The 22105-nt window shown below is 61.2% G+C and overlaps 1 protein-coding gene across 5 annotated transcripts in view; it reads right to left on the bottom strand.

Moving 5' to 3' along the window:
- The window catches only part of GRAMD4 (GRAM domain containing 4), a 77609-nt gene that overhangs the window by 22413 nt on the left and 33091 nt on the right, over positions 1 to 22105 (bottom strand). For 4 of the 5 annotated variants that reach the window (XM_022596940.2, XM_089921467.1, XM_089921466.1 and 1 more), the window contains exons 2-3: positions 20544 to 20754; positions 16266 to 16386 (exon numbers count right to left, since the gene is read on the bottom strand). In XM_022596940.2, the coding sequence (XP_022452648.1) occupies positions 16266 to 16386; positions 20544 to 20754 (332 nt within the window). Of the gene's footprint in view, positions 1 to 16265; positions 16387 to 16558; positions 16665 to 20543; positions 20755 to 22105 lie in introns of those variants that run through there. The other variant, XM_089921465.1, reaches the window with a different exon arrangement.

Below are 22105 nucleotides of genomic sequence, written 5' to 3'. Positions count from 1 at the left end.
AAGACGTGAGTTACGCATCGATGAAAAGGCCCAGTCCAGCCTGACGCAAGTCTTGCACTTTCGTGGGAGACACAGAGGCTCCTGAGCTAAGTCTGGTCCAGGGCGGGGATTCCGGCTCTCCTCCTACCTGGGCGCTGACGGTGGGGTAGGGGGCCTAGCCAGGCTGCAGGGACGATGGGAGCAAAGGGCCCAAGGGGGGTGGGGCTAAGGAAAGACCCACCATGGGAGAACATGCGTGCACCGCCGGCCGTGCACGTGCCCGGGCAGCGCCGGCCGTGCAGGAGGCCCAAGGTCACAAGCAGAGGCAGACGGGAGCTGGTCCTGCTGCAGGCCCAGGCCAGAGCCCCCGGCAGCGGGAAGCATCACGCGCTGACTCGAGAGTGAGGGCTCACACCTGTAGCCACGTGGATGCAACCAGAGACGATCGTATAAGTGAAGTAAGTCAGAGAAAGACAAATAACGTGCGACATCACTTACATGTGGGATCTAGAACATGACACAAATGAGCCGATCTCAGAAACAGAAACAGACTCAGGGACACAGAGAACAGTCTGGTAGTTGCCAAGGGGAAGCGGGTGCCTGGGGGAAGGATGGAGTGGGAGTTTGGGGTTAGCAGACGTAAGCTATTATATACAGAATGGATAAACAACAGGGTCGTACTGTAAAGCACAGGGAACTATGGGATAGTTATATCAATATCCTGGGATAAACCAAAATGGAAAAGAATATAAAAAAGAATGTATATATAACTGAATCACTTTGCTGTACAGCAGTAATTAACACAACATTGTAAATCAACGATAAATTAAAAAATTTTTAAAGTTAGGGCTCAGGGGCTTCCCTGGTGGTGCAGTGGTTGAGAGTCCGCCTGCCAATGCAGGGGACGCGGGTTCGTGCCCCGGTCCGGGAAGATCCCACATGCCGCGGAGCGGCTGGGCCCGTGAGCCATGACCGCTGAACCTGTGCGTCCGGAGCTTGTGCTCCGCAACGGGACAGGCCACAACAGTGAGAGGCCCGCGTACTGCAAAAATAGATAGATAGATAGATAGATAAATAGATAAATAGATATATATATATATAAAAGTTAGCGCTCAGCACTGGGCCTTGGTGTCAGTCTACACCGTGCACCTGAGAGCCCCAAGCACGTGCTGCGTGAGTGAGTGAAGGGGTCCTGCTCTCCGCCCCCGCCCCCCAGAAGTGAGCACAGCCCAGCTACAACCAGGACCCTTGTCCTCCAGGTGGGGAACTCCTTCGCCATCCCGCAAAGCCCCTCCCCACTCGGTCGCCCCACAGACATCTGGGGAATGACAGGTAGCTGCAGGCAACTTCTCCAGGATCCCGCCGCAAGTCCTTTGTACGATGTAATTACTGTAAGATGCAATCAAGTCCACCTGCAAATCTTAGGTCACTTCCCTCAGGCCTAAGGCTCCTGCAGGTACGAGACCCAAGTCGCGTCAGAAATCACTTTTTCTTGTTTCTAAACCGGTACACGGTGGGCTCGTCCTCATCACAGCCCCACGCTGACACAGTCCTCGTCCCTCTGCCCTCCTGCATTTCCTGGACGTGAGCCCTCACTCCTCAGCGTTCTCAAAGGTGTGACCCTGGAGGAGCCAACGCCCACCCGGGACAGGCAGGCCCCAGACTCACGGAGGGCAGAGGACCTGGCGCTACGAAGAGGCACACGAGGCCAGCGCCACCCCCCTCGCTCGGCTCCACCGGGGCCCTAGGGCAAGGCTGCCCACGTGCAAATGGGGCAGTGGTGCAGCAGGGACACAGCCACAGCAACTGCAGCGCGTGCCGTGGCCCAGCTACAAAGCCATAGGGAGTCACCTCCTCAACAGACACCCATTCCCCACGCGACAGTGTGTCGAGGGCCAAGACCAGAGATCGGCCCCTCCGCGGGCAGCTGCTTTGGGCCAACGATCCCGTTTCCGCTTTTCTGCAAACAGCTAAAGCTGCAAAACAAACCTGACGGCCTGGGCCAGGCTGGACCAGAGCAGCTCAGAGCCCGCATCGGCCGCTCCACCAGTGAGCACTGGGCAGCCTCGTGTACCAGGCACGCTCCGGACACTCGTGATAAAGAAGTGACCCAAACAGAGAGCCACCCTCGGCGGGGGGCGGGGGCAGGTTGGGCCGTAGGAACAGCCCTGGTCAGTGAGCCTGAGCTGAGGGCAGACGTGAGCAGGGCTGCGGAGAAGGATCGAGCCCCGTGCACCCGAGGGGGGAGCGTCCAGGCAGCAGGGGTAGCGCCTGCCAGAGCCCTCGAGATGGTCCCGGGCAAAGGACCACACGGGCTCCCACGGGGCGGGGCTGTGCTCGCCCACCTGCAGCTCAGCCTGCGGTCAGTATGCTTTCCCGGGAGACCCAACTCCCCCCCCCCCCCCACACTGGTGAGGCGCTGGCTCCTGAGCGCCCTCTGCAGGGTGTAACTCAGAAGCAGCTGCGACCAGAGGTCCTGCCCGACCCCGCGGGTGCCGGAGCTCCAGCAGGTGGGCCTCTGTGCCCGGTCCGCGGCGTCCACAGCGCGGGAGCCCTCGGGGAGCGTCAGCCGGCGGCAGGATGAACCCCGGATGCCCAGCCCATGGCTCCCACCAGCCATGTCCAAGCGGGGCCTTTCCAACAGGCTCAGGGAAAACAGACCGAGCAGCCCCCCACCCCCGCCCGGACAGAGGAACGTGAACTCTGACAGCAGTGACAGAGGGACGACCCTCCCCGGGCCCGGGAGGTTGGCAGACTTCCGAGCCAGCACCAAGACGGCCCAGGGTCAGGGTCACCGGCCTACCGGGTGGGACCGAGGCTGGTGTATGTGCAGCGGCGGGCTCCAGGGTCTGGCTGAGGGTCAGCTCACTGCTCCCTCTACCCAGAAGTCAGCCCCATCCATGTGTGGCGTGTGGCAGCCATGGTCCGGGAGGTGGGTCACAGACCACCCCAATTGGTGGGGCTGACAGGCTGCAACGGAAATTCCCACAGGAGAAGCCTCACTTGGGCAAGTCCCAAAAGGCATTCCTGAGACCTCAGAATGTGACCAACTAACTCACCAAAATCAGGGGCGTGGACTGGAGCCCGGGGAGGCCAGGATCCATTGCCCTCGCTGCCGGTCCAGTGAGACCCTCGCTGGCCTGGAGCCTGCTTTCTGGACAGGATGGGGCTCAGGGGGACCCAGCAGGTTCCTCTCCTGTCCTGGCCACCTCACCGAGCCCAAGACCCCGAAATTCAGGCCAACGTCAGTATGACAGCCCCAGGTCCCAGAAACAGAAGGGCTGGCAGAGCGGCTGTTGTCTACACGGCGGCCACCACGCCCCGTGCAGGCAGAGCCATGGGGAGACCCTGCTGCCTCTTGGGGGCGTCCAGGGTGGGGGCGCCAGCCCCACCTCCCACCTGGAGAGCTCGGGACTCACCCGGCTTTGCCCCAGCAAGGGGCAGATAGATATTTAGGTTTGCTGAGAGCCGGGATCCACGTGCTCGGTAAATATTTGGAGTCCTTGGGGCCTCCCGCGCTGCCCCTCCTGCTGGGCTCTGCCCTGATCTGGGCATGTGGCTCAGCATTCTTCAGGGCCCTGGGGCCCCTCCCACCCCCTGGGAGAAAACCCTCCAGACAAGGGGGCTGAGAGGACACCACACCAAGCCCACAGGGAGCCATCCCACCTGGCTCCTGTTAGCCACGGTCTCCTCCAGAGATCCCCCCTTCGGTCCTGGGGTGAAGCAGCGCGGCCCTTGCGCCGCCTAGTTTCCCTGAGGACCACGGCCTCCCAACCCGCTGGACTTGGTGCCTCCCAGGGGCACAGAAGAGACTCTGTAAAGGGACTGCACAAAGCGGGGGACCAGGGGGAGGGGCAGCCTCTGCCTAGGGCCTGGGGGACATTTCCAAGTTAAGACTCAGAAGCAGAGTCCAGCCGGGGCCAGGCAATGAGTGAAGAGCAGAGACCCCTCCCCGCTCCAGGGCTGCGGGAAGCCAGGCCTCAGACCCCCAGCCCCAAGAGGGCCATGCCCCCACCCCTCTCAGTCTGGCTTATTTACAGCAGAGGGGCCCTGTGCCAGGGGCGGATGGGCAGGGCCCTCACCCTCACGTCTAGGAGTTCTTCCTCCAAGCACCCCCAAACCCACCCGCTCTCACCTCGGCTCGCACCCTGCTTCCTAACTGGCACCCCAGCTCTCCTCACACCCTCCACAGTCTGGCTCCAAACAGCAGTCAGAGGCTCCTCTAAAGTCTAAGTCAGAACCTGACACTGTCCTGCCCAAACTGGCCACACGGGGAGTCCTTCCAGCCCGAGGCCACACCCCACTCCCCGCTTCGATGCCCTCTGATCTTGCTCTGACCTTTGCTCTTTGGGTTCAAGCCACAGGAGCCGTCTCTCAGGTGCCCAAATGCCTCCACAGTCAGACCCCACCCCAGGACCTTTGCACATGCTGTTGCCCCTCGACCTCAGTGCTGGCTCACGTGCCATTTTCCCCCAGAGAGACGCCCCGACCCCCCTCCCATCTTATGTGGCCCTTTGTCATCTTCTCTTGTGGGTCCTGCTTTTGCCTGTCAGGGACAACACGGGTCCTCCCCAGGGTGCTGGGAGGGGATGCCCTCAGGTGACACAGCTCCACAGGGAGGGGCTCAGCAAACATGACCCCTGGTAAGCACGCCACATTCCTAAGTCACATTCAGCTGCAGGATGCCCCAACTCAGGCCCCAGAGAGAGGACCCCGTCTGATTCACTGTCTGTGACGGCCCAGGACGCAGCCTGGCTCAAGGGGAAGCCAGGACAGATGCAGTGAATGGACACTGGGCAGTGGGGACAGCAGAGCAAGTTCTCAGCAAGTGAACTGCAGGACACACGCACCAGGCTGGTCGAGAACCAGGCAGAGAGGACACCAGTGGGAGGGGAGGGCCATGGTGGGGATTCAGCAAACAGTGCCAAGAGTGAGTGGCCGGCCACCAGCATCTGAGGGACGTCTGCATCCTGCACGCCAGGCCCGCGGGCCCCAAACCTCGGGCCTCAGCCTCCCCCCGCCTCGTACTGGGGTTCCCGCGGACCCTGGCCCTGAGGACTCAAGGGCATACAGAGTCCCCACCTGTCATGTCCTTGCACACAGAGCACCTGCTGGCAGGTGGCGGGGGGCACTCAGACGATCGGGGGTCCAGAGCCCTGACACGCAATCCGCTCAGGAGCCCCAGCCTCCGCGGGGACCTCCACTCCACCCCACGCCAAGTCAGCCTGCTCGTGCGGAGAAGCCACTGCCTGCACACAACTCCACGAGCAGATACTCGCTGTGCAAGTATAACGCACCAGGCTCTGTCAAAGCGGGGACGCTGCCGTGACCGAGCACCCACACCCAGCCCGGAGTGGGCATCTGGTGATGCCCCAGGCACCTCACCTGCGTGAACTGACCCCAGGGCCACCCAGGTGCAGCGTCCTGCTGGACCCTGGACCCTCGGGAGGCGGGTCTCCTGTCCTGACGCAGGCGGGGCCCTGGGGCCCCCTTCTGAGAGGATGTGCTCCCACCGGCAGTGGGAGAGCCTGGGCCCTGGAGCCACGTGGAGACCCCCTGCCCTCCTGAGCGCCCGCGGAGCACCGCTTAGCCTCCTCCCGCGGGACCCACTTTGGAGGCCTCCACGGAGGGCCTGGCTTACAGCAGGTGCTCGGGTGAAGCTCCCGGGGAGCCCCCGCAGAGACCTGCCCCCTGAGCTCCGGGCGACTGGCCCTCCGCAGTAGTGAGAGTGTGGCCCCGGGGGGGGCCGCCCCGGGCTCGGCTGGCTGTGCAGGGGCTCCCACCGCCTCTCGAGGACAGGCGTGGGCGGACTCGCAGGCCAGGGAGCTTCACGGGGGGGAAAACAGAGGCGAGGGGCTTCCCGCCACCGCAGCCTCGCTCCCGGGAGCCAAGGTCGGGGTGCCGGGTGCCTTCCCATCCGCTCCTCTGATCCCCATCACCCACACACACTCCAGTCACCTCCGTGGACCCGAAGGTCAAGGCGCCCCAGACGCCTCCTCACGCACAGCGTCATCAGCAGGAAACCACATTTTCTTTCTCAACGCCCCCGAACTCCCTTCCCCACGCCACTCACCTGCGAGGGGTCAAGTGCAGCTGGTTCCCCCCATGTGGAGACGGCCAGCCAGGCCGCTGTGCACACGCGTGGACACGCAGCTCCCGTCCTAAGCTCCCGGCATGCTCCTCGCCGGCTTGCAAGCGTGTCTGGGACTCCAGTCCTGGAGGCAAGGGGGTCTCGGGCCATGTCCTCTTAACCTGGGCTCCTGACAAAGCCCCCTCAGCCCTGCCCTTCTCACGGGCACCATCCCCCCTCAAGCTGCCGCTTGCTCTCCTGGGCCTTCCCGGGGGCGGGCGCTCTGTGGGGCCGAGACCAGCGGGCTCCTCCCTCCTCACTCCTCAAAGCCGCCCCCCGCCCCCACAAGCCAGTGAGGGGACGCGGCCCCGCAGACAAGGATGCTTGGGTACAGCCTGGCAAATCCACTCGTCCCAATTCACAGCAAACGTAAGAAGCCTTCCCGCCTCTTCCAGGTGCCCCCTCTCCTGGGGGCACAAAGACAGCTAAATAAATAAAACCCATCAGCATTCTGATCATTGCTCTCCTACAAGCCTTTCTCTGAGCGAATGGCTCCCCCGAGGCCACGCAACTCTCCTTACGCCTGCAACGATGATTAGACCCCACAACGGTTGATACTACGGGTCTGCTCCCTCCGGCAACATATTTAGGTCAACTGCAGTGCAGAGCACAGCTGGCTACTCGCACAGGACAAAGACGATACAAATCCCCACAATCAATTTTTGCTCCTCCTCTCGGATAGAGAAGAAACAGGAGGCCAGCTTCCCGCCAGGCAGAAAGCGCTGAGCTGCTCACTCAGAAGGCTGCCTTGTCTTGGGCAGCCGCCCAGCGGGACCCCTGTCCCCAGGGGCCGTCAGGGCCCGTGGCAGCTGGCTCTCCTCGGGCTGCCCTCCAAGCTCAGAGCCCAGCTCGTGGCCTCTTCCGCAGTGGCCTGGCCTTCTGGCCGCCGGCCCCGGATACCACCTGCGGCAGCAAAGGGCTCCCCTCGTGCCCCTGCTCTGTCAGTCGGGGGCCGGGAGGGTCTCCTGCAGGTGGGGACAGGGGTGCAACGTCACACACAGGGCCCCCCCACCATGTTGATCTCCTGCCGCTGCTGTAATAAGTGACCACAGACGGAGCGGAAGAGTATGCCCTCTCACAGCTCTGGAGGTCAGAGTCTGAAATGGGCCTCGAGTGGCTCAAGTCCAGGTGTGGGCAGGGCTGGCTCCAGGAGAAAGTCCACTTCCTGGCCCCTTCTGCTTCTAGAGGCACCCACATTCCTTGGCCGCTGACCCCTCGCCATCAGGGACATCACCCCGACCTCTGATTCCACTGTCAACTCTCCTCCTCTTTCTCTGACCGCACCCCGCCGCCTCCCTCTCACAAGGACCCTTGTGACGACACTGGGTCCACCTGGATTAACCCAGGCCCACCTCCGAGCTCAGATCCTTAACTCAACCACATCTGCAAAGCCCCTCTGGCCCCATAAGGTGACACAGTCACAGGCTCTGGGGGTTAGGATGAGGACATTGTGGGGAGCCACGACCCTGCCCACCACACTCCCCCTGAGACGATGCTCTTGGGCCAAGGAGGCTGAGCTGGCTCTGGGAGGGGGGACCGTCCCCCCTCTTTCCACCAAGCCCAGAGAGGGTCTTCCCGCCCCCAGAGACCCCGCAGGCTGTAAGAAGAGTCCTCCTTTAGCAGGTCAAGTGGCCCCTGGGGAGCACTGGGGGTCCTGGCTGGCCCCCTCCCTCCCACCTCTCTGCTCCTCGCCTCTGGCTGTGCCCCGAATGCCCCCACTGACGACGCTTCCACTGCCTTGGCCAAACTCTCAACAGTGAGCAGTGCCAGCGCAGAGCGTCCTGGCGTCACGCCTGCCACGAGCCCGTGACCTTCCGCAAGCGCGTCCTGACACAGGCCCACTCTCGGGCCACTCTCCTGAGCCTCTCTGCACCTCTGCAGCCACGCAGGTGGGCCAGGAAAGGTAGCTTCATACCTGCCGGCAGCTAAGTCACAGGCCGGGGTCCCAGGAGTAGAAGCCACAGCCCGGCAAGGCGGGAAGGGCCTGTGCACCAGCAGTCACAGGGTCCACCTGGGTCACGTGGCACAGCTCCCAGCCTGATGATCCTCTCCTTTTCAAGACCTGCTGCCGGCTCTGTGGCATCTGCTGACCCGGCAGATGGCCGGGGCCGGCCAGGGGATGGGAAGGAAGCCTGCAGGAGGCCAGGGGAGCCAGAATACCTGCCCAGGATAGGATTCAGAACCCCCGAACCTTCTAAGATTGGAGGGCACGCCCGGGAGAGAGACGTCTGCACCGTAATTCATCAATTCCCTCACTGGGCCCCCGCTCAGCAGGACACCCACGTGAGCGAAGCCCAGCAGCCAGGTGCACGGCCCCGAAGGGAAACCAGGGCCAGCTCCGCGGGGGATGCAGCCTGCCCCACCCACCTCCCACAGAGCAGGCAGGCAGCAGACTGTAACAGGGAGAAGGGGGAGGCCCGGGTTGCTCTGGGAGCCCAGAGGGACCCTCACACAGGTGTCCAACGTGACTTTCTAAAGCTTGGCTTCTGTATCCAAAATGCCCCCTTCACGCAGCCCAGAGCATACTCTAATAGGAGCTTTCAGGGACCCCAACCAGCGTGCTGAGAAACCAGTGCTTTCAAAGGGAGAGGCAAAATGAGTTACAGGCGTGGAGCCCCGCACACAGGAGAGCAGCTCCGTGCGGCAAAGCGTTTCTTGCAGCACTCACCCGCCAGGATGGCCGGCCCACCCACGCGGTCCAGCCTTCATGCCTCCCCAAGCCTACAAGGAAAAGGGCAGGGACAGCACCTGACCAGCGATTCCAGGTGCACCCCTATCGGCCCACGGCCACCCTGACTGGCTCAGGGAGACAGAGGGGACGCCTGGGCTCGTGCCCACCCATGCCCAGGCAGCAGGGCCATAGCCCAGCCCACTACCCCAGCCCCCAGGGAAGCCACCAGGAGGAAGGAACACAGCTCTGAGGCTATTTTTAAACCTGTAAAAGTAGAACTCTCAAGCAAGAGTCCTCTTGGCACACAATTCAACAGGCCGAGCCACAGCCAAAAATAAAAATCAAGTGATAATCCTTAAATAAAACTCCTTCCCACCAGCCAGGTGTGCAAAGGCAGGGACCACTCGCAAAGCTGTTTCTGGGTCCTGGCCAGGTGGCAGGCTGCACACCCGGAGGCCCCACCCTATGGTCCTAGGCTCTGCCCTTCACCTCTCTCCTCAACTCTCCCCAGACTGAACTCTCCCGGCCTCCCAGCTAAATCTGGATCCCACCACCCTGTGACCTCGGACCTTTCTAGAAGGCAGAGCCACGCCCTCCCAAAGTGCCAGGTATCGGGTCCTGAACCGAGGGCATGCTTGCAGCAACCAGTAAAGAAACAGCCAAGTCAGCCCCCTCCCTTCCTGCACCCTCTCCCCGCGAGGAAAACAGTTCATCGGGGAAAGGCCGTGCTTTCGTGGTAAACTTCCGTTTGCAATTTTCCCAGCGTTTACTCACCGCTGCGTTACTTGCTGCTGGATGCAGAGGTAGGGTTTATGGAACGATGAACAAACCATCACCCACCACGCTGATGGCCTGGTCACCAGGAAGCGGTGCCGCTTTAAGCTCTTACGCGCCCACACGACAGGCTGCAGCCTAGACGCTGGCACACCACTGCCTTTCACATACACTTTAGGAAACTGACTGGGGGTCTGGGGTGAAGAAGCAGTGCATTAAAACGTTTCTCGTGTAAAATAAGAAGGAACAGGATCCCAGCCAGAGTTTCCACCCAGAACAGCTGATTTTCAGGAACCGACGACCGCCTTTCAGCAAGAGGTGGCGCGCTGCTCTGACGGCCAAGGTCCGGGCTCCAGGGCCCTGGCCAGCACCGAACCAGGAAATATGTGTGTGCCCAGCCCCCAAGCCCGCTCCTCCCTGTGCCCGAGCTCTCAGGGCCCAGGCAGGGGACGTGCCCTGCTGGGCGCTGAGCCAGGACCGCCTGGTGGGCCAGCTCGCCTCTGTCCAGCGAGGAGGCAGGGCCGGACATCTGCAGGGATAAGCAAGGAGCAGGTTCCCACCAGGCAGCAGGACTGACCTAGAAATATGCAATTCAGAGCCAGCCCAGTGGGTCAGACACGCCGTTTTCTTTGGGGCCAATTTCATTTTTTTCCCAGATAAGTCCTCTATGATATGGACATGCAGTCTCATCTCTTGTCTTCATCTGCCGGTTATCCGATCTGTTTGCTCCCTTCCCGTCCGTCTGGGTCACCCATTTGTAGTCCTCACGAAAGGGCAGAAACCACTTGACAAGCGCATCACTACAGGGTCAGAACCGTCCGACCCAGCCTCTGGCACTGGGAGTTTATCCTCTCAGCTCAACATCACAGAATACACAGGAGGAGCAGAGTTTTTTTAAAAAGCCAGACCGGGACTTCCCTGGTGGTGCAGTGGTTAAGAATCCACCTGCCAGTGCAGGGAAGACAGGTTTGAGCCCTGGTCCGGGAGGATCCCACGTGCCGCGGAGCAACTAAGCCTGTGCGCCACGACTACTGAGCCGGCGCTCAAGAGCCCGTGAGCCACAGCTACTGAGCCCGCGCGCCGCAACTACTGAAGCCCACGCGCCTAGAGCCCGTGCTCCGCAACAAGAGAAGCCACCACAACGAGAAGCCCGCGCACCGCAACGAAGAGTAGCCCCTGCTCACCGCAACTAGAGAAAGCCCGCGCACAGCAACAAAGACCCAGCGCAGCCATAGATAAATAAATAAATTTATATATTTTTTTAAAAAGCCAGACCCCCAGAGGGACATCTGCAGGCCCGGGCCCAAAGGGGCGGGTCCGGAGGTATCCGACCAATGCCACACCTAACCCATCCCTGGCCGGCTTCGGGTGGCTGCCCCATCGGACGCCTCTAGCAGCGGGCAGCTCCCGCGCTGCTGTTTTCAGTGGTGAGAAAGGGCGTCCTCAGCCTGAATCACCCAGACTGGCGCCCAGAAACTTCCTTCCCTCCAGGCCCCTCTGTTCAGCCTTGGCATCCAGAGGGAGGCCCTCAGGCCACAGGAGGCAGACGGCCGCCCTCCTGCCACCTCCCTGGCCACCTTCTCCGGGAAGCCCTCCCAGGGGGGTCACAGCCGGCCACACTGACCCACTGCGTGTTGGGGCAGGAAGGGGAGCTCCCGGGAGCAGAGGGGCTCAGGAGCAAAGGGCCCCTTTCCCAGAGGCACCCTCCCCAGGAACCACCACAGTGTGTCTGGCACCTGTGTCGGTGGTTCAGAGATGATGGATCCCTGTCCCGAAGGCTCAAGCCCCCAGGGTGTGGCTGAGGGGACCACCCTCCAGCATGCCCATCCAGAGAGGAGTCCACAGGCCTCACATCAAGTGGGGAAGAAGAAACTTCTCGGCAACACAGAACCTGCACGTGGGTCAGGGACCCTCGGGCTTAGCCCAGCACCCAGGAGGCCCCGGACCCCTGACACCCCATAAGCACTTTCCCTCTAAGCTCCATATTCCGTGCCAAGTCACCTTCAGGAAGAGCCTGTGTGTGCAGCTTACAATGCTGGAGAATCTCCCTTCCCAGAGCCTGCGCCCAGCGGGTGATCGATACATGCACACCCCTGCTCAGAAACTACGGAGCAGCGTGTGTTTGTGCTCAAAAAGCAGTAACAACCGAAATGCATTGCGGGCTAAATGAAAATGGACGATGCTTTGCATTTATTTATGTGCTTCTTTAACAAATTTAGGATCCTGCCCCCAGTCCCGAGCCGGGACGCACTTCAATTTCCCATTCTTCACCCTCTGCCATCTTCTCCCGGGAACATTTGTGCTCTTCAATATTTAATAACCAAAGAAAGCCGCTCTGAACCTGGGCTATTTCCTCTTCTCCGAGAATAACAGTCTGCTTCTGGAGAAAAAGTACTACCGGTAATTAAATGGAACTTTAACACTGACCACGTAGGCGTTTTACGGATGGGGGCAACCAGGCCCTGAATGGTGAAATGTCCACGGCTACCTGATCACTCGGGGCTGAGTCAGAACCAGAAGCCTGGGTCCCCACTCCAGAGCAAGGCTCCCCATCACCGCGGCCCCCTGCAGACCAGGGGTGGCCACCCTAGCACAAGATGTAGGTTCAGCGGCGACCAAAACATCTCTATGGGTCCCAAGGGGGGACTACATCCTTTCCTCCACACTGTACTCCCCTGGGTACTGAGACGGAAGCGAGAGTGCAGGGAGGGACAGCCTCTCTGTGCAAACTCCAGCTCTGACCAGGTTTCCCTGCAAGGCATCCCTCCAAGCACTGAGCTCCTATTAGATCCAGGGCATCACGCTAGATCCTCAGGGTATAGAAATAAGTGTGGCCCGTGCACTCAAGGCACAGACCGCCTGCTGAGAACCACCTGTAACTATGTAACAGGGAACAGGGAGCAGGCAGGTTACCCACACCCTACAGCCACAGGGCAGATGCAGATGGAACACGGAACAGGGGACAGCTTTGAGAACCATTTTGGAGGGACCTCCAGGATGTGATGTCGGTGTGGAGGAAGTGGAAACACACAGACATTTATCTAACGGGGGTGGTAGGCCAAATATGCATATTTGATTCTATAAAAATTCAATGGAAGGAGAGACTGTACAATTAAAAGACAACTGGTTATCTACAGGGGAAGAGAAGGAATGAGGGTTACAGGGAGAGAAACCCGATTTCTCTGAAAATGCCCTGACTTTGGAACCATGGAAACAATTTTAGATAATTACAAAAATTAATTTAATTTTTTTAAAAATTAACTTTTATTGGAATATAGTTGCTTTACAGTATTAATTTTAAAAAAAACAACAAACGCTCTACAACATGCATATGGGGACAAAATGACATCACAGACCTCCTGGTCAGGTGCGCTGTGGACACAGCGTCATACCTGTGACACTCTGACCTGAGTCTCATCCTGAGGAAACAGCAGACAAACGCAGACCAGAGGCGGGTCTATCTGAGCACCAATGAGGTGATAACCATGGCGATTAAGACTCATTAAACTATGTTTAAATCCATGATCTCATGATGACCCCAAACCCCGCCCCCCCCCCCCCCGCCAAAGCCTAACACCCTCACCCTCTGGAGGATGCTCTAAGCAGAGAACCAACTCGTTATTCTGAAAGCTGGAAATATCAAGGAAAAATTCAAGCATGTCTCCTGTCTCTCCTACATGAACTACGTCTTGGGGCAACCAAATAGTTAAGTTTTCAGAAATATGTTGGGTTAATAAATGGAGAAAGAATGCCAGAAGTCGAACGTTACCATTTGCAACCTCTAACGAGATGATGGATGGAAGCCACAATGACCCAGGTCCTGATACAGGACAAAAGAAACGGCCTCAGGAAAGCACGCTCCTCCACCACCACCACAGAGGAGGGAGTCCTCCCACAGATCCCCCCCACCCCACCAGCACCAAGGGACGGGGGACACGCTGGCTCACGTGTCGGGACCACAGGGATGCGCTCAGCAAGGTCCAGGGTGGAGACCCCACCCACAGACGGCCTGGTTTCCTCAACAAAGAGCAAAAACAGATGCAGGGAGAACGGGCAGAGTAAAAGACAGGAGAAGTACATCTACCAGTCACAACCTATGGACCTTGTCTGGTTCCAGAGTTGCCCAAAAAATGACCAGACACCTGGGGAAATAGGAGCTTAAGCTGGGTATCTGATGATACTCAAGAAACACGTGATTTTTTTACTTGTAATACTGCACTCAGGACTTTTGTTTTTCAAACAGAATGAGGGACTTCCCTGGCAGTCCAGTGGTTAGAACTCTGTGCTTCCACTGCAGGGGGGCGCGGGTTCGATCCCTGGTCGGGGAACTAAGATCCCGCAAGCCGCGCGGCACGGCCAAAAAACGAAAGCAACAACCCATGATGAGCTATCTACTAAAATATTTATGGGTCAAATGACAGGATGCTGGCTGGGATTTGCTTCTAAAGACCTGGGGGAGAGGGGCTGTAGGTGGGGGCTTGGAGGGAACCAGCCTGGCCGCGAGCCGGTTCTTGCTGAAACCGACGGCAGGTGCACGAGAGGCGCGTTACACCATGTCCTCTATTTCTGATCCATCTCAAATTTCTCATAACTAAAAAAAATGCCCATAATTATTACCTTCCCCATCCGGCCCCGAGCTGCCAAAGTGGAACTCTGCACTTTTACAACATGAGCTACCCACTGTTTTACTCTTCTGGTAAAACACAGAGGGCAGACCATGAGGACCAGTCCAAGGACGCCAGCGATGCCGATCCGGAGCCAGGCGGCCCCTTTTCTTTTCCTTTTTTCAACACAGAGCAGGGTGGCCCCAGACAGGCATCCCTGTGGGTCGCAGCTGTCCTGCCCACCCGGCTGCCTGGTGGACACTTGCTCCCCGTCCGCCCCGCCCGTAACCCCTTCTCCTGGAAGCCTCACACTGCCCCTCCCCAGCCGGGGGCAGGGGGCTCCCTGTTGGACGCTCTCACAGACCCTTCCCCTTTCGTTGAGAGCCCTTGACTCTGCGGGTTCCTCGAACCCCGTGAAACCACCAATATCCTCCGCGTGACCCACCAAAGGCACTTTCACAAGGCTCCACCCACTGCTGCCTCGAGCAGGGCCGTCCAGCTCTGCTGCCCAGCACAGCCTCCACCCAGCGGGGCCCGCTCAGCACTGGCGAGACCACCTGGGCTGCCCCGCCGTTCACGCAGAGCCGCCCCACGGGAGCTTGGCAAAGGCCGAGGAGGCCACAGGCACCAGGGCCTGACGAGGCAGGGCCCTCGCCGCCCGCACTGCAGGCAGTCCCAGCAGACCCAGCCCGGCCCCGTCTCCCCAGCCAGGTCAGCCGCAACCTCAGACTCGCGGGGAGACTGAGTCACTCCATAGTGCCGTCCTCAGAACCTCGGTGCTCGGACCCTGCGGGCGAGCGCTGGCCGGCGGGGTGCAGACGGGCACACGCCCAGAGCTCGTGCACGTACACACGTGCGTGCACACGCACGCTCGCCCAGGGAGGTACGGACCAGCAAGAGGGGCCTGGGGGGAGTCGGGGCTGCAGCACGTGGTGGCTGGCAGGTGCACAGAAATGTAGTGAGAGCCACGCCGCCCACTCCTGGGAGGAGAAGGCAGGCCCCCAAGGCTTCCCCCCGCGGCGCAGACACCCCGCCTTCGTTTGCAGGCAACGGGCCCCACGTGCTGCGTGGGCGGCACAGCCGGGGTGCCCACGGCTGGAGCTCAGATGACACTCGTCACATAAACGAGGGAGACACTAGACGAAAGAGGGAGAGGACTCAGGTGGGGACAGAGGGCGGGTGCCTGTGGGCAAGCAAGGGTGCCAGCTGCCTGGTCCCAGGTATCAGAGGGAGGTCCCAGCTGGGCACAACGCCCAAGGGAGGTGCCTTGCCCTGGGCCTCTCCTCGTGGCCCAGACGTGACTGGCTCTGGGCACACAGGAGCGAAGCTGCTTCTTTCTCCCTGTATTGTTCCCCTAATAGCATCGCCCACACCCTGCTGTCAGCTGTGAAAACACTGTGTCACATGCGTGGGCTTCACGGCCAGTCTGCCTGGTTTAAACCCCTACTAGTCAGAAGACTCAACCTACCAGTAGGATCACTCCTCTTAGCCCTGGTGCCTCCGCTTCCTCGTCTGCAAGGCAGGACAGAGGGGTGGTGAGAGGAGTAAAGGCAACTCACCAAATGAGATCATCTCCGGGAGGAGCCCAGCAGGCCCCTCCAGAACCATCTCTACCATCATCACTACCCAGAGGCCAACACCCCCAGCAGGAGGGCCGACAGTTAAGCAACACAAATGCCAAATGCCAAGGTACCCATGCCCGTGGCCAACGGACAATGAAACCCCACTGTGCCCCCTCCCACACTCCCTCCTTGATGTGCAAACTACACGGAACAGAAAATTTCAGATTCCTCCAAAAGCTCTATTACATGCTGAGTTAAGCATGGCCATGCACCAGATTCACTAAAATAAAGAGAGTTTCCAGGGGCGTCATATTCCTTCCCCAGTGACGCTCTCGTCGATCTCAGAGTAAAGACGTTGTAGCCATCCAGACAGGAGCGCTGAGCTTTGTGGAGCAGCAAAGGGAGATGCAGACTCAGGACGCAAAAGGCCATGTGGGGACGTCCACACCCGTCCCCACTGCTAGCCTGGTGACACCTGTTGTGACCCAGCTGCACTCCGGCAGGACAGCGTCCCCTCTGCCCCTCCGTCCCCCACTGGTACTCACGTAAGAAGTGTTTTTCCAGTAAGGCGATTTCCAGGTGACCTTTGATCTCATTTAAGCGATCAAACTCTGTCCGGTTAAAGTCCTGAACTCCTGCAGCCATGATGAGGGTCCCTGGCCCAGCCTAGAAGGAAAACACCAAGAGCTCAGAGGAGCCTCCCGGAAGCATCCTGGGTCCACATCGACCAGTTCTCTAAGGGGTACCCCCCAAGGACCCCGTGGTCTAGAAGGGCTGGTCCACAGGGCCACCGGCCTAGGAAGACACTGGCTCTGCCTTAGAACTCGCATCAGTTCACCTCGGCTTCACCTGTCGGTGGAAGGGACATTCCAGACAACAGGGACATCCTCAGAGCCCCGGTGAGGCCGACTTCCAGCAACAGTAAAGGCAAAACCGGAAGCGTGACGCTAAGCCTCTTGACGGTCACAACACAGCTCTCAGGCTGCAGAGGGAAGGAAACCATCAAAACCTGCCCTGGCCCGCGTGGCGACCTCCCAGGAGGAGGGTGGCCTGGCCACAGGGCCTGTCGCCCTGCTGCCCTGGGAGGGGCAGCAACAGGACTCCGGGGAGGTGGGGCAGGGCGCATCCACCTGCCAGGCTCTGAGGTGAGCGAACTCCAAACAGGGGCCTGTCCTTTCCCACAGAGGCTAATTAAAGCCACCACCCGCCATCCCACCGAGCCCAGGGTAGGCTCCGGTTTCAGGCCACCGCTGCCCACTGGAAAGGGATGCGCGCGTCGGTACAGCCAGGCCTGCCCGGGGCGCGGCGGGGCTGCCGGCTCACGCCCACCCCACCGCTGACCTGGTGAGGGCAGCACCTGAGCGCCCTGCCATGCGACGGGGGGATCTGACTCCCCAGTTTTGGTCTCCACGACCACACCCCCAAGGCAGGGTGAGGAAGGGGACACCCGGCATGGACAGGGTCCGTGACAGCCCCGGTGACCGCTCCAGGCACAGGTCATCTGCTCGGAGGCCACACCCCGGGAAGCAGCAGCTCACACTGGGGAACAACGGGGGCCGGTAAGACCCTCTAGCCCACGGCTGCCCCGTCCTGGCACGTGACCTCCTGCACTTGCAGCTGCTCTGGCTACCGGGGCGTGAGGTCCCAGAGGGCAGGGACCAGGCCATGTTTACCTGCCCGCCCCGTGGGCCTGGCAGGGGCAGGTACGGGGAGACTGGGCGGTAGGCGAAAGGCAGGGTACGCCCCCTGCTCTGCGTGGGGAAGATGGCCCAGGCTCACCCATTGGTCCCCGCAGATGAATTTATCCCTCCCCGGCCCATCCCCAACCTCGGCGCCCAAGATGGTGGCCCCAGAGCAGAGGGCAGAGGCTGGTCCGGAAAGGCGGCTCTACACTGATTCGGAAGCAGAACACTGGACTCCATTATGTCGGCAAGTTCCTACCAAAGCAGGCAGGGCGTCCCGCGGTTTGCAGCCCCGTCTGAACACGTCCTCGGAAGGCTGTGACGCGTGTTAAGTCTCTAAGCTGCTGGAATTAAGCTCACCTGGAACTTGCCTTAGAGCTTGAAGAGCTCCTACAGGGGCCCCCGGGTCCAAGACAGCCTGGAACCCTCATGGCTTTGGCCGGACTCAGTGTCGAAGCTGCAGTAGCTCAGCTGGGCACCCACAGGACGGCAGGGATGGTGAGGACCAGCTCTGGGGAGCCAGACGGCTGGAGGGGGCACCCCGATGTGGATGGCAGGCGCCGGGGGGGGTGCCCTGAAATCCTGGGGTCCAAACCCCTCCGCGAGCCCCTTGGGTCCCTCCAGCTGACCTCTTTTCAGACTTGCCGAGAGCAACGCTAAACTTGGGGTCGGGAGCCTGGACTCGGGACCCCCAAGGCTGCAGCGCTGCCGCCACAAAACCGGGCAGGTGGCCTGGCTGCTTCTTCCCCCAGCTTCCCTAGAACCGCATCTCTCCGCGGAGGGACCGGCTTCTACCCCCGGCTCCTGGAGGCGATGCCCGCTGCACCTCCACGTGCGTGGGGTCTCTGCCTCTGCCCCAGCTCTAGGGCTCTGGTCCTCGCCTCCTTGCCCCTCTCCTTACTGGCCTGTCACCAACCACTCGGGGGACCCTGGCCTCAGACCCCTCATCTTTCTCTTCAACGGCCCTCCCCCGACCACAGCCACACCCTGCCCTGGACGTCACCCCACCTCCACCGCTGCGGCCCCCTCGAGCCCATCTGCCCGTCCAGGACCCCCTCCCTCCCCCCATTCCCCTCCCCCACCACAGGACCCGGATTCTACCCTCAACCACTGGGTCCGCTCGCCTCCTTTGCCCCAGGACACAGACGGGTTGCCCACAAAAAGGACATAAGGATGAAGCCTGACGCTACAGCACGATGGTCCCTGAGGACATGGTGCTGAGACAGGCCAGTCGCAGGGACAAACACCGCGGGGCTCACTGAGGCTGGAGCTGGAGAGTCGGGTCACAGACGGAAAGCAGACGGGGCGGGGGCGGCCTGGAGGGGCAGCTGCGGAGCTACTGTTCAGTGCGGACTGAGTTTCCGTTTGGGAAGATGAAGAAGGTCTGGAGATGGATGGTGGGGGAGCCGCACGACAACGCGAACGTGCCTGATGCTACCGAGCTGGACACTTAAAACGGCTACAGCGTCAATTCCGTGCTAGGCGCACGTTACCACGATTAAAAAGAATAAAAACAATGAAGCCTAAACACAGGCAAAGGTGAGCAACCTCTCTCGTGGGAAAAGCCACTCTTCACCCCTCGGGTTGGCAGAACAGAAACGCCTGGGGACACCCCGTGCAGGTGGGCAAGGGCGTGGCACGCGGGCCCCTCGGGTGGCGGCGGCGGACACTGCACGCTCGTGGGAGGGTGCTGGTGACAGACGCACGACCCTGCCCGCACACCCGGGGTGACGCAGGCCACGTGGGCACGAGGCTCATGGGAGTGACCGAGTGCCCCTCAGGGGCAGAGGTTAAGTGAAGGACGGCACATCCAGGGTGGGATGCTGGCTCGGTCCCGCCACCACGGAGAGAGAGCCCCAGGGGGTGGGGGGGTGGGGTAGGGGGGTGAGCGAGCGTGACAGCCATTTGTACGCACGGCCCCCGTGCTCGCCCCTCCCTCAGGTGCTCCCCTCGGCCCTCGCCGGCCCGCTGGACCCACCCCGACGTGGAGGCACCCCCTTCTTAGGACAGCGCCCGTGAGCCCCACGATGTCCCGACAGACAGATGCTGATGGGCTGCATCAGGAGACACATCAAGCGAGGCCCTGGCCCGCACGGAGCCCAATGGCAGGAGGACCGCCACCACCTCTGCAGGGAACACAGCAAGCACCCAAGCAGGGCGCTCCCCTCCAGGCTCTGCAGCTCCAGCCCTGCCTGACTGGATGGCTGGCTCTTAGGAGGCAGTGCCAATCAATTATTCTTTCGTGCCAGGAGCAAACGCGCCATCCCTGTTCTATTATAAAGCATTAATAATACAAGGAGGTGGGAAGGCAAGGGCTCATGGCCACAGCTGGAAGGAAGACCTAGCTCAGGTACACGGGGAGGAGCCCAGGCCCCAGGCCACCAGATCTGGTGTCCACGCGGGCAGGGCACCACAGCTCGTGTGGTGGGGGGCTGGATGGCTCTGGGCTTCTTCACTGACAACAGGGAGGCTTCGGGCAGCTGTGCCCACAACGGAGAGCCCGGCGGCCGTACCTGGCCAGGAAGGGACCACAGGAAGCCCACCCTCCCCCGCCGCTGCATGCCCACCGACAAAAAACAAGCTTCCAGAAGACAGGGCCTGCTCACGCCTGGTTCCCACCAGAGCCGCGGACCCCGCTGAGGAAAGCTGCTCTCCAAATCACAGGGGCCACTGTCCCCACGTGGGCTGAGGAGGCCCAGCCTGGGCTCGGCCAGCTGCCAGGGGTCAATGACACGCACTCTGGGACGGCCAGGCAGACCAGCCAGGCACCCAGAGGCAGCTGCCCTCGGGCCAGGGGCCAGCAGCTTCCAGACAGCGCCCTGCGACCCCTCGAGCCAAACTCCCGGGGATCAGGCTGTGTGAGAAGTTTGCCGGTCACCCAGAAAACCAGTGATGAAGGAAAAGAAAATCGGCCAATGGACAAATTATCCTCAGTCCAGGGATGAGCCCCTACCGGTGAGGCTGGGGGAGGTTTGGGGCGAGATGGGGAACAGCCCCGTCTGTGTCTGACCAGCCTGGGCAGGACACAGCCTACCCAAGCGCACGCTCAGCTTGGCCACCTGAGGATGGGGACAGCCCCCACCCACCAGCGAGGGGCCTGGCATCCGCGGCCACGCAGAGCGGAGGACACTGGGTACTCACAGGGTCCCTCAGCTCGTCACTGTCCCGGGGCGAGGTCCGAGGTATCTTCAGGGGTGTTTCGTCTCCGCATTCGGTGTCCGAGGCGTTTGGAGACTCTGCTAGATCAAGGAAGTCATCTCTCTTGTGACCTCTGAACCTGATCTTGTCCAGCCTCCTTAGCATGTTCAGCACTGAGCCCCTCTGCTTTACCTTAACATGACGCTCGGAGCCCCTGCAAGACAGCAAGGGGGAGGCACGGTCACGTGGTCAGCCGCCTGCCGGCCGCCGCCCTCCCACACCCGGCTCCAGGCCCCAGCCCTGGGCTGCCACCAGGCCCTGCCCTCAGGGAGCAGCCAGTCCCGCTATTCAGGGACCCCAGGGCCCACAGGCTTCCGTCTCGTGCCCAGCAGGCCGGGGCCCTCTGTCACCCCCATCCGGCTGGGCTGGCCGCTGAGCTCAGACCCCTGCCGCCCACCCAGGCCAGCTCTCCCGAGTGTCCCACAGGGCAGAAGGAAGCCACGTCTCTCGGTGCGACCTCCCAGCGCAAAGGCGGAGCCAGCCTGGAGCAGCAGGGGTGCCGAAGACCCTGGGAAGAGGGGGCCGGGGAAGGGAGGGGGAGACACCACAGCGAAAAGTGGGGAGGGCCGGCGCGCCTCCTCCCAGGCTCTAACAACCATCAAGACCCACGACCAAGGGCACGCCCAGGACAGCCCCTAGAATGCTGGGCCTCAGGGTGTCTCAGACTCCCTCCGGCCCTGTCCCCTCGCTCCACCTGGCCCCGCTCCCAGGGACATGGCCCAGGCTGCCCCATCGACCTGAAACACCGTCCTGCTCGCCTGGGCGCCCTAGCTCTGCTCTCAGGACCAGCTCAGCCTCACTCGCTCCGAGAGATCTTCCCACACACGGCCAGTCTGGAGCCCAGCGCCCGCCCACCTGCCTCCTGAGCAGCCCCCAAGCTGCCGGCGCTGGATCCCTCCAGCCTGGAGGGAGGCAGCAAAGGCCTGGTGTGGTGTCTCTGTGTGCTGGCACGGAGGACACGTGTAAGTTCAAACACACGTGCACACGCCAGAGGTGGATGCCTACAGGGGTGCCCACTCCCCACATCTCTGACCCAACCAGGAAAGCCCAGTGGGTGGGGCACAGTGGCCCTTCTGCACGTCCAGCCCACCTCACTCCCAAGCCCACGGCAGGGGCCGTGCGGCCCAACCCCGGTCCAGGTCACACAGTCCCTCGGCCCCCAACGTCTGCAAGAGGCCCTGGGTCCCTGCGGGGCAGGGACTCTGGACACACCTGGGCTCACAGCCTGTCCCGCCACTTCCCACCTTTCTGGGCCTCAGCTTCCACCTCTGAAACGGGATTAACCCCGATCGGGCCAAAGTATCCCGAGAATTTGAGATGACGCACAAGCACAGAGTACTCAGCCTGCACCCAGTAAACAGCACGGCGAGTCCCTGCGGGGCGAGCAGGAGGTGGGGTGAGCAGGGTGGAATCCATCCACTCAGCCCGAACCGCCCCAGTTGGGACACTTGGGACAGTTTACGGGGAACCACGAAGGCAGGGGAAAGCACTTCCTGTTTTGGACG

The sequence above is a fragment of the Delphinapterus leucas genome, chromosome 11 (genome assembly GCF_059928025.1).
Source record: "Delphinapterus leucas isolate spDelLeu-1000000601 "Yukka" chromosome 11, BTC_Dleu_Yukka2, whole genome shotgun sequence".
NCBI classification, from domain to species: Eukaryota; Metazoa; Chordata; class Mammalia; order Artiodactyla; family Monodontidae; genus Delphinapterus; species Delphinapterus leucas.
This window is presented reverse-complemented; position numbering and strand designations above follow the sequence as displayed.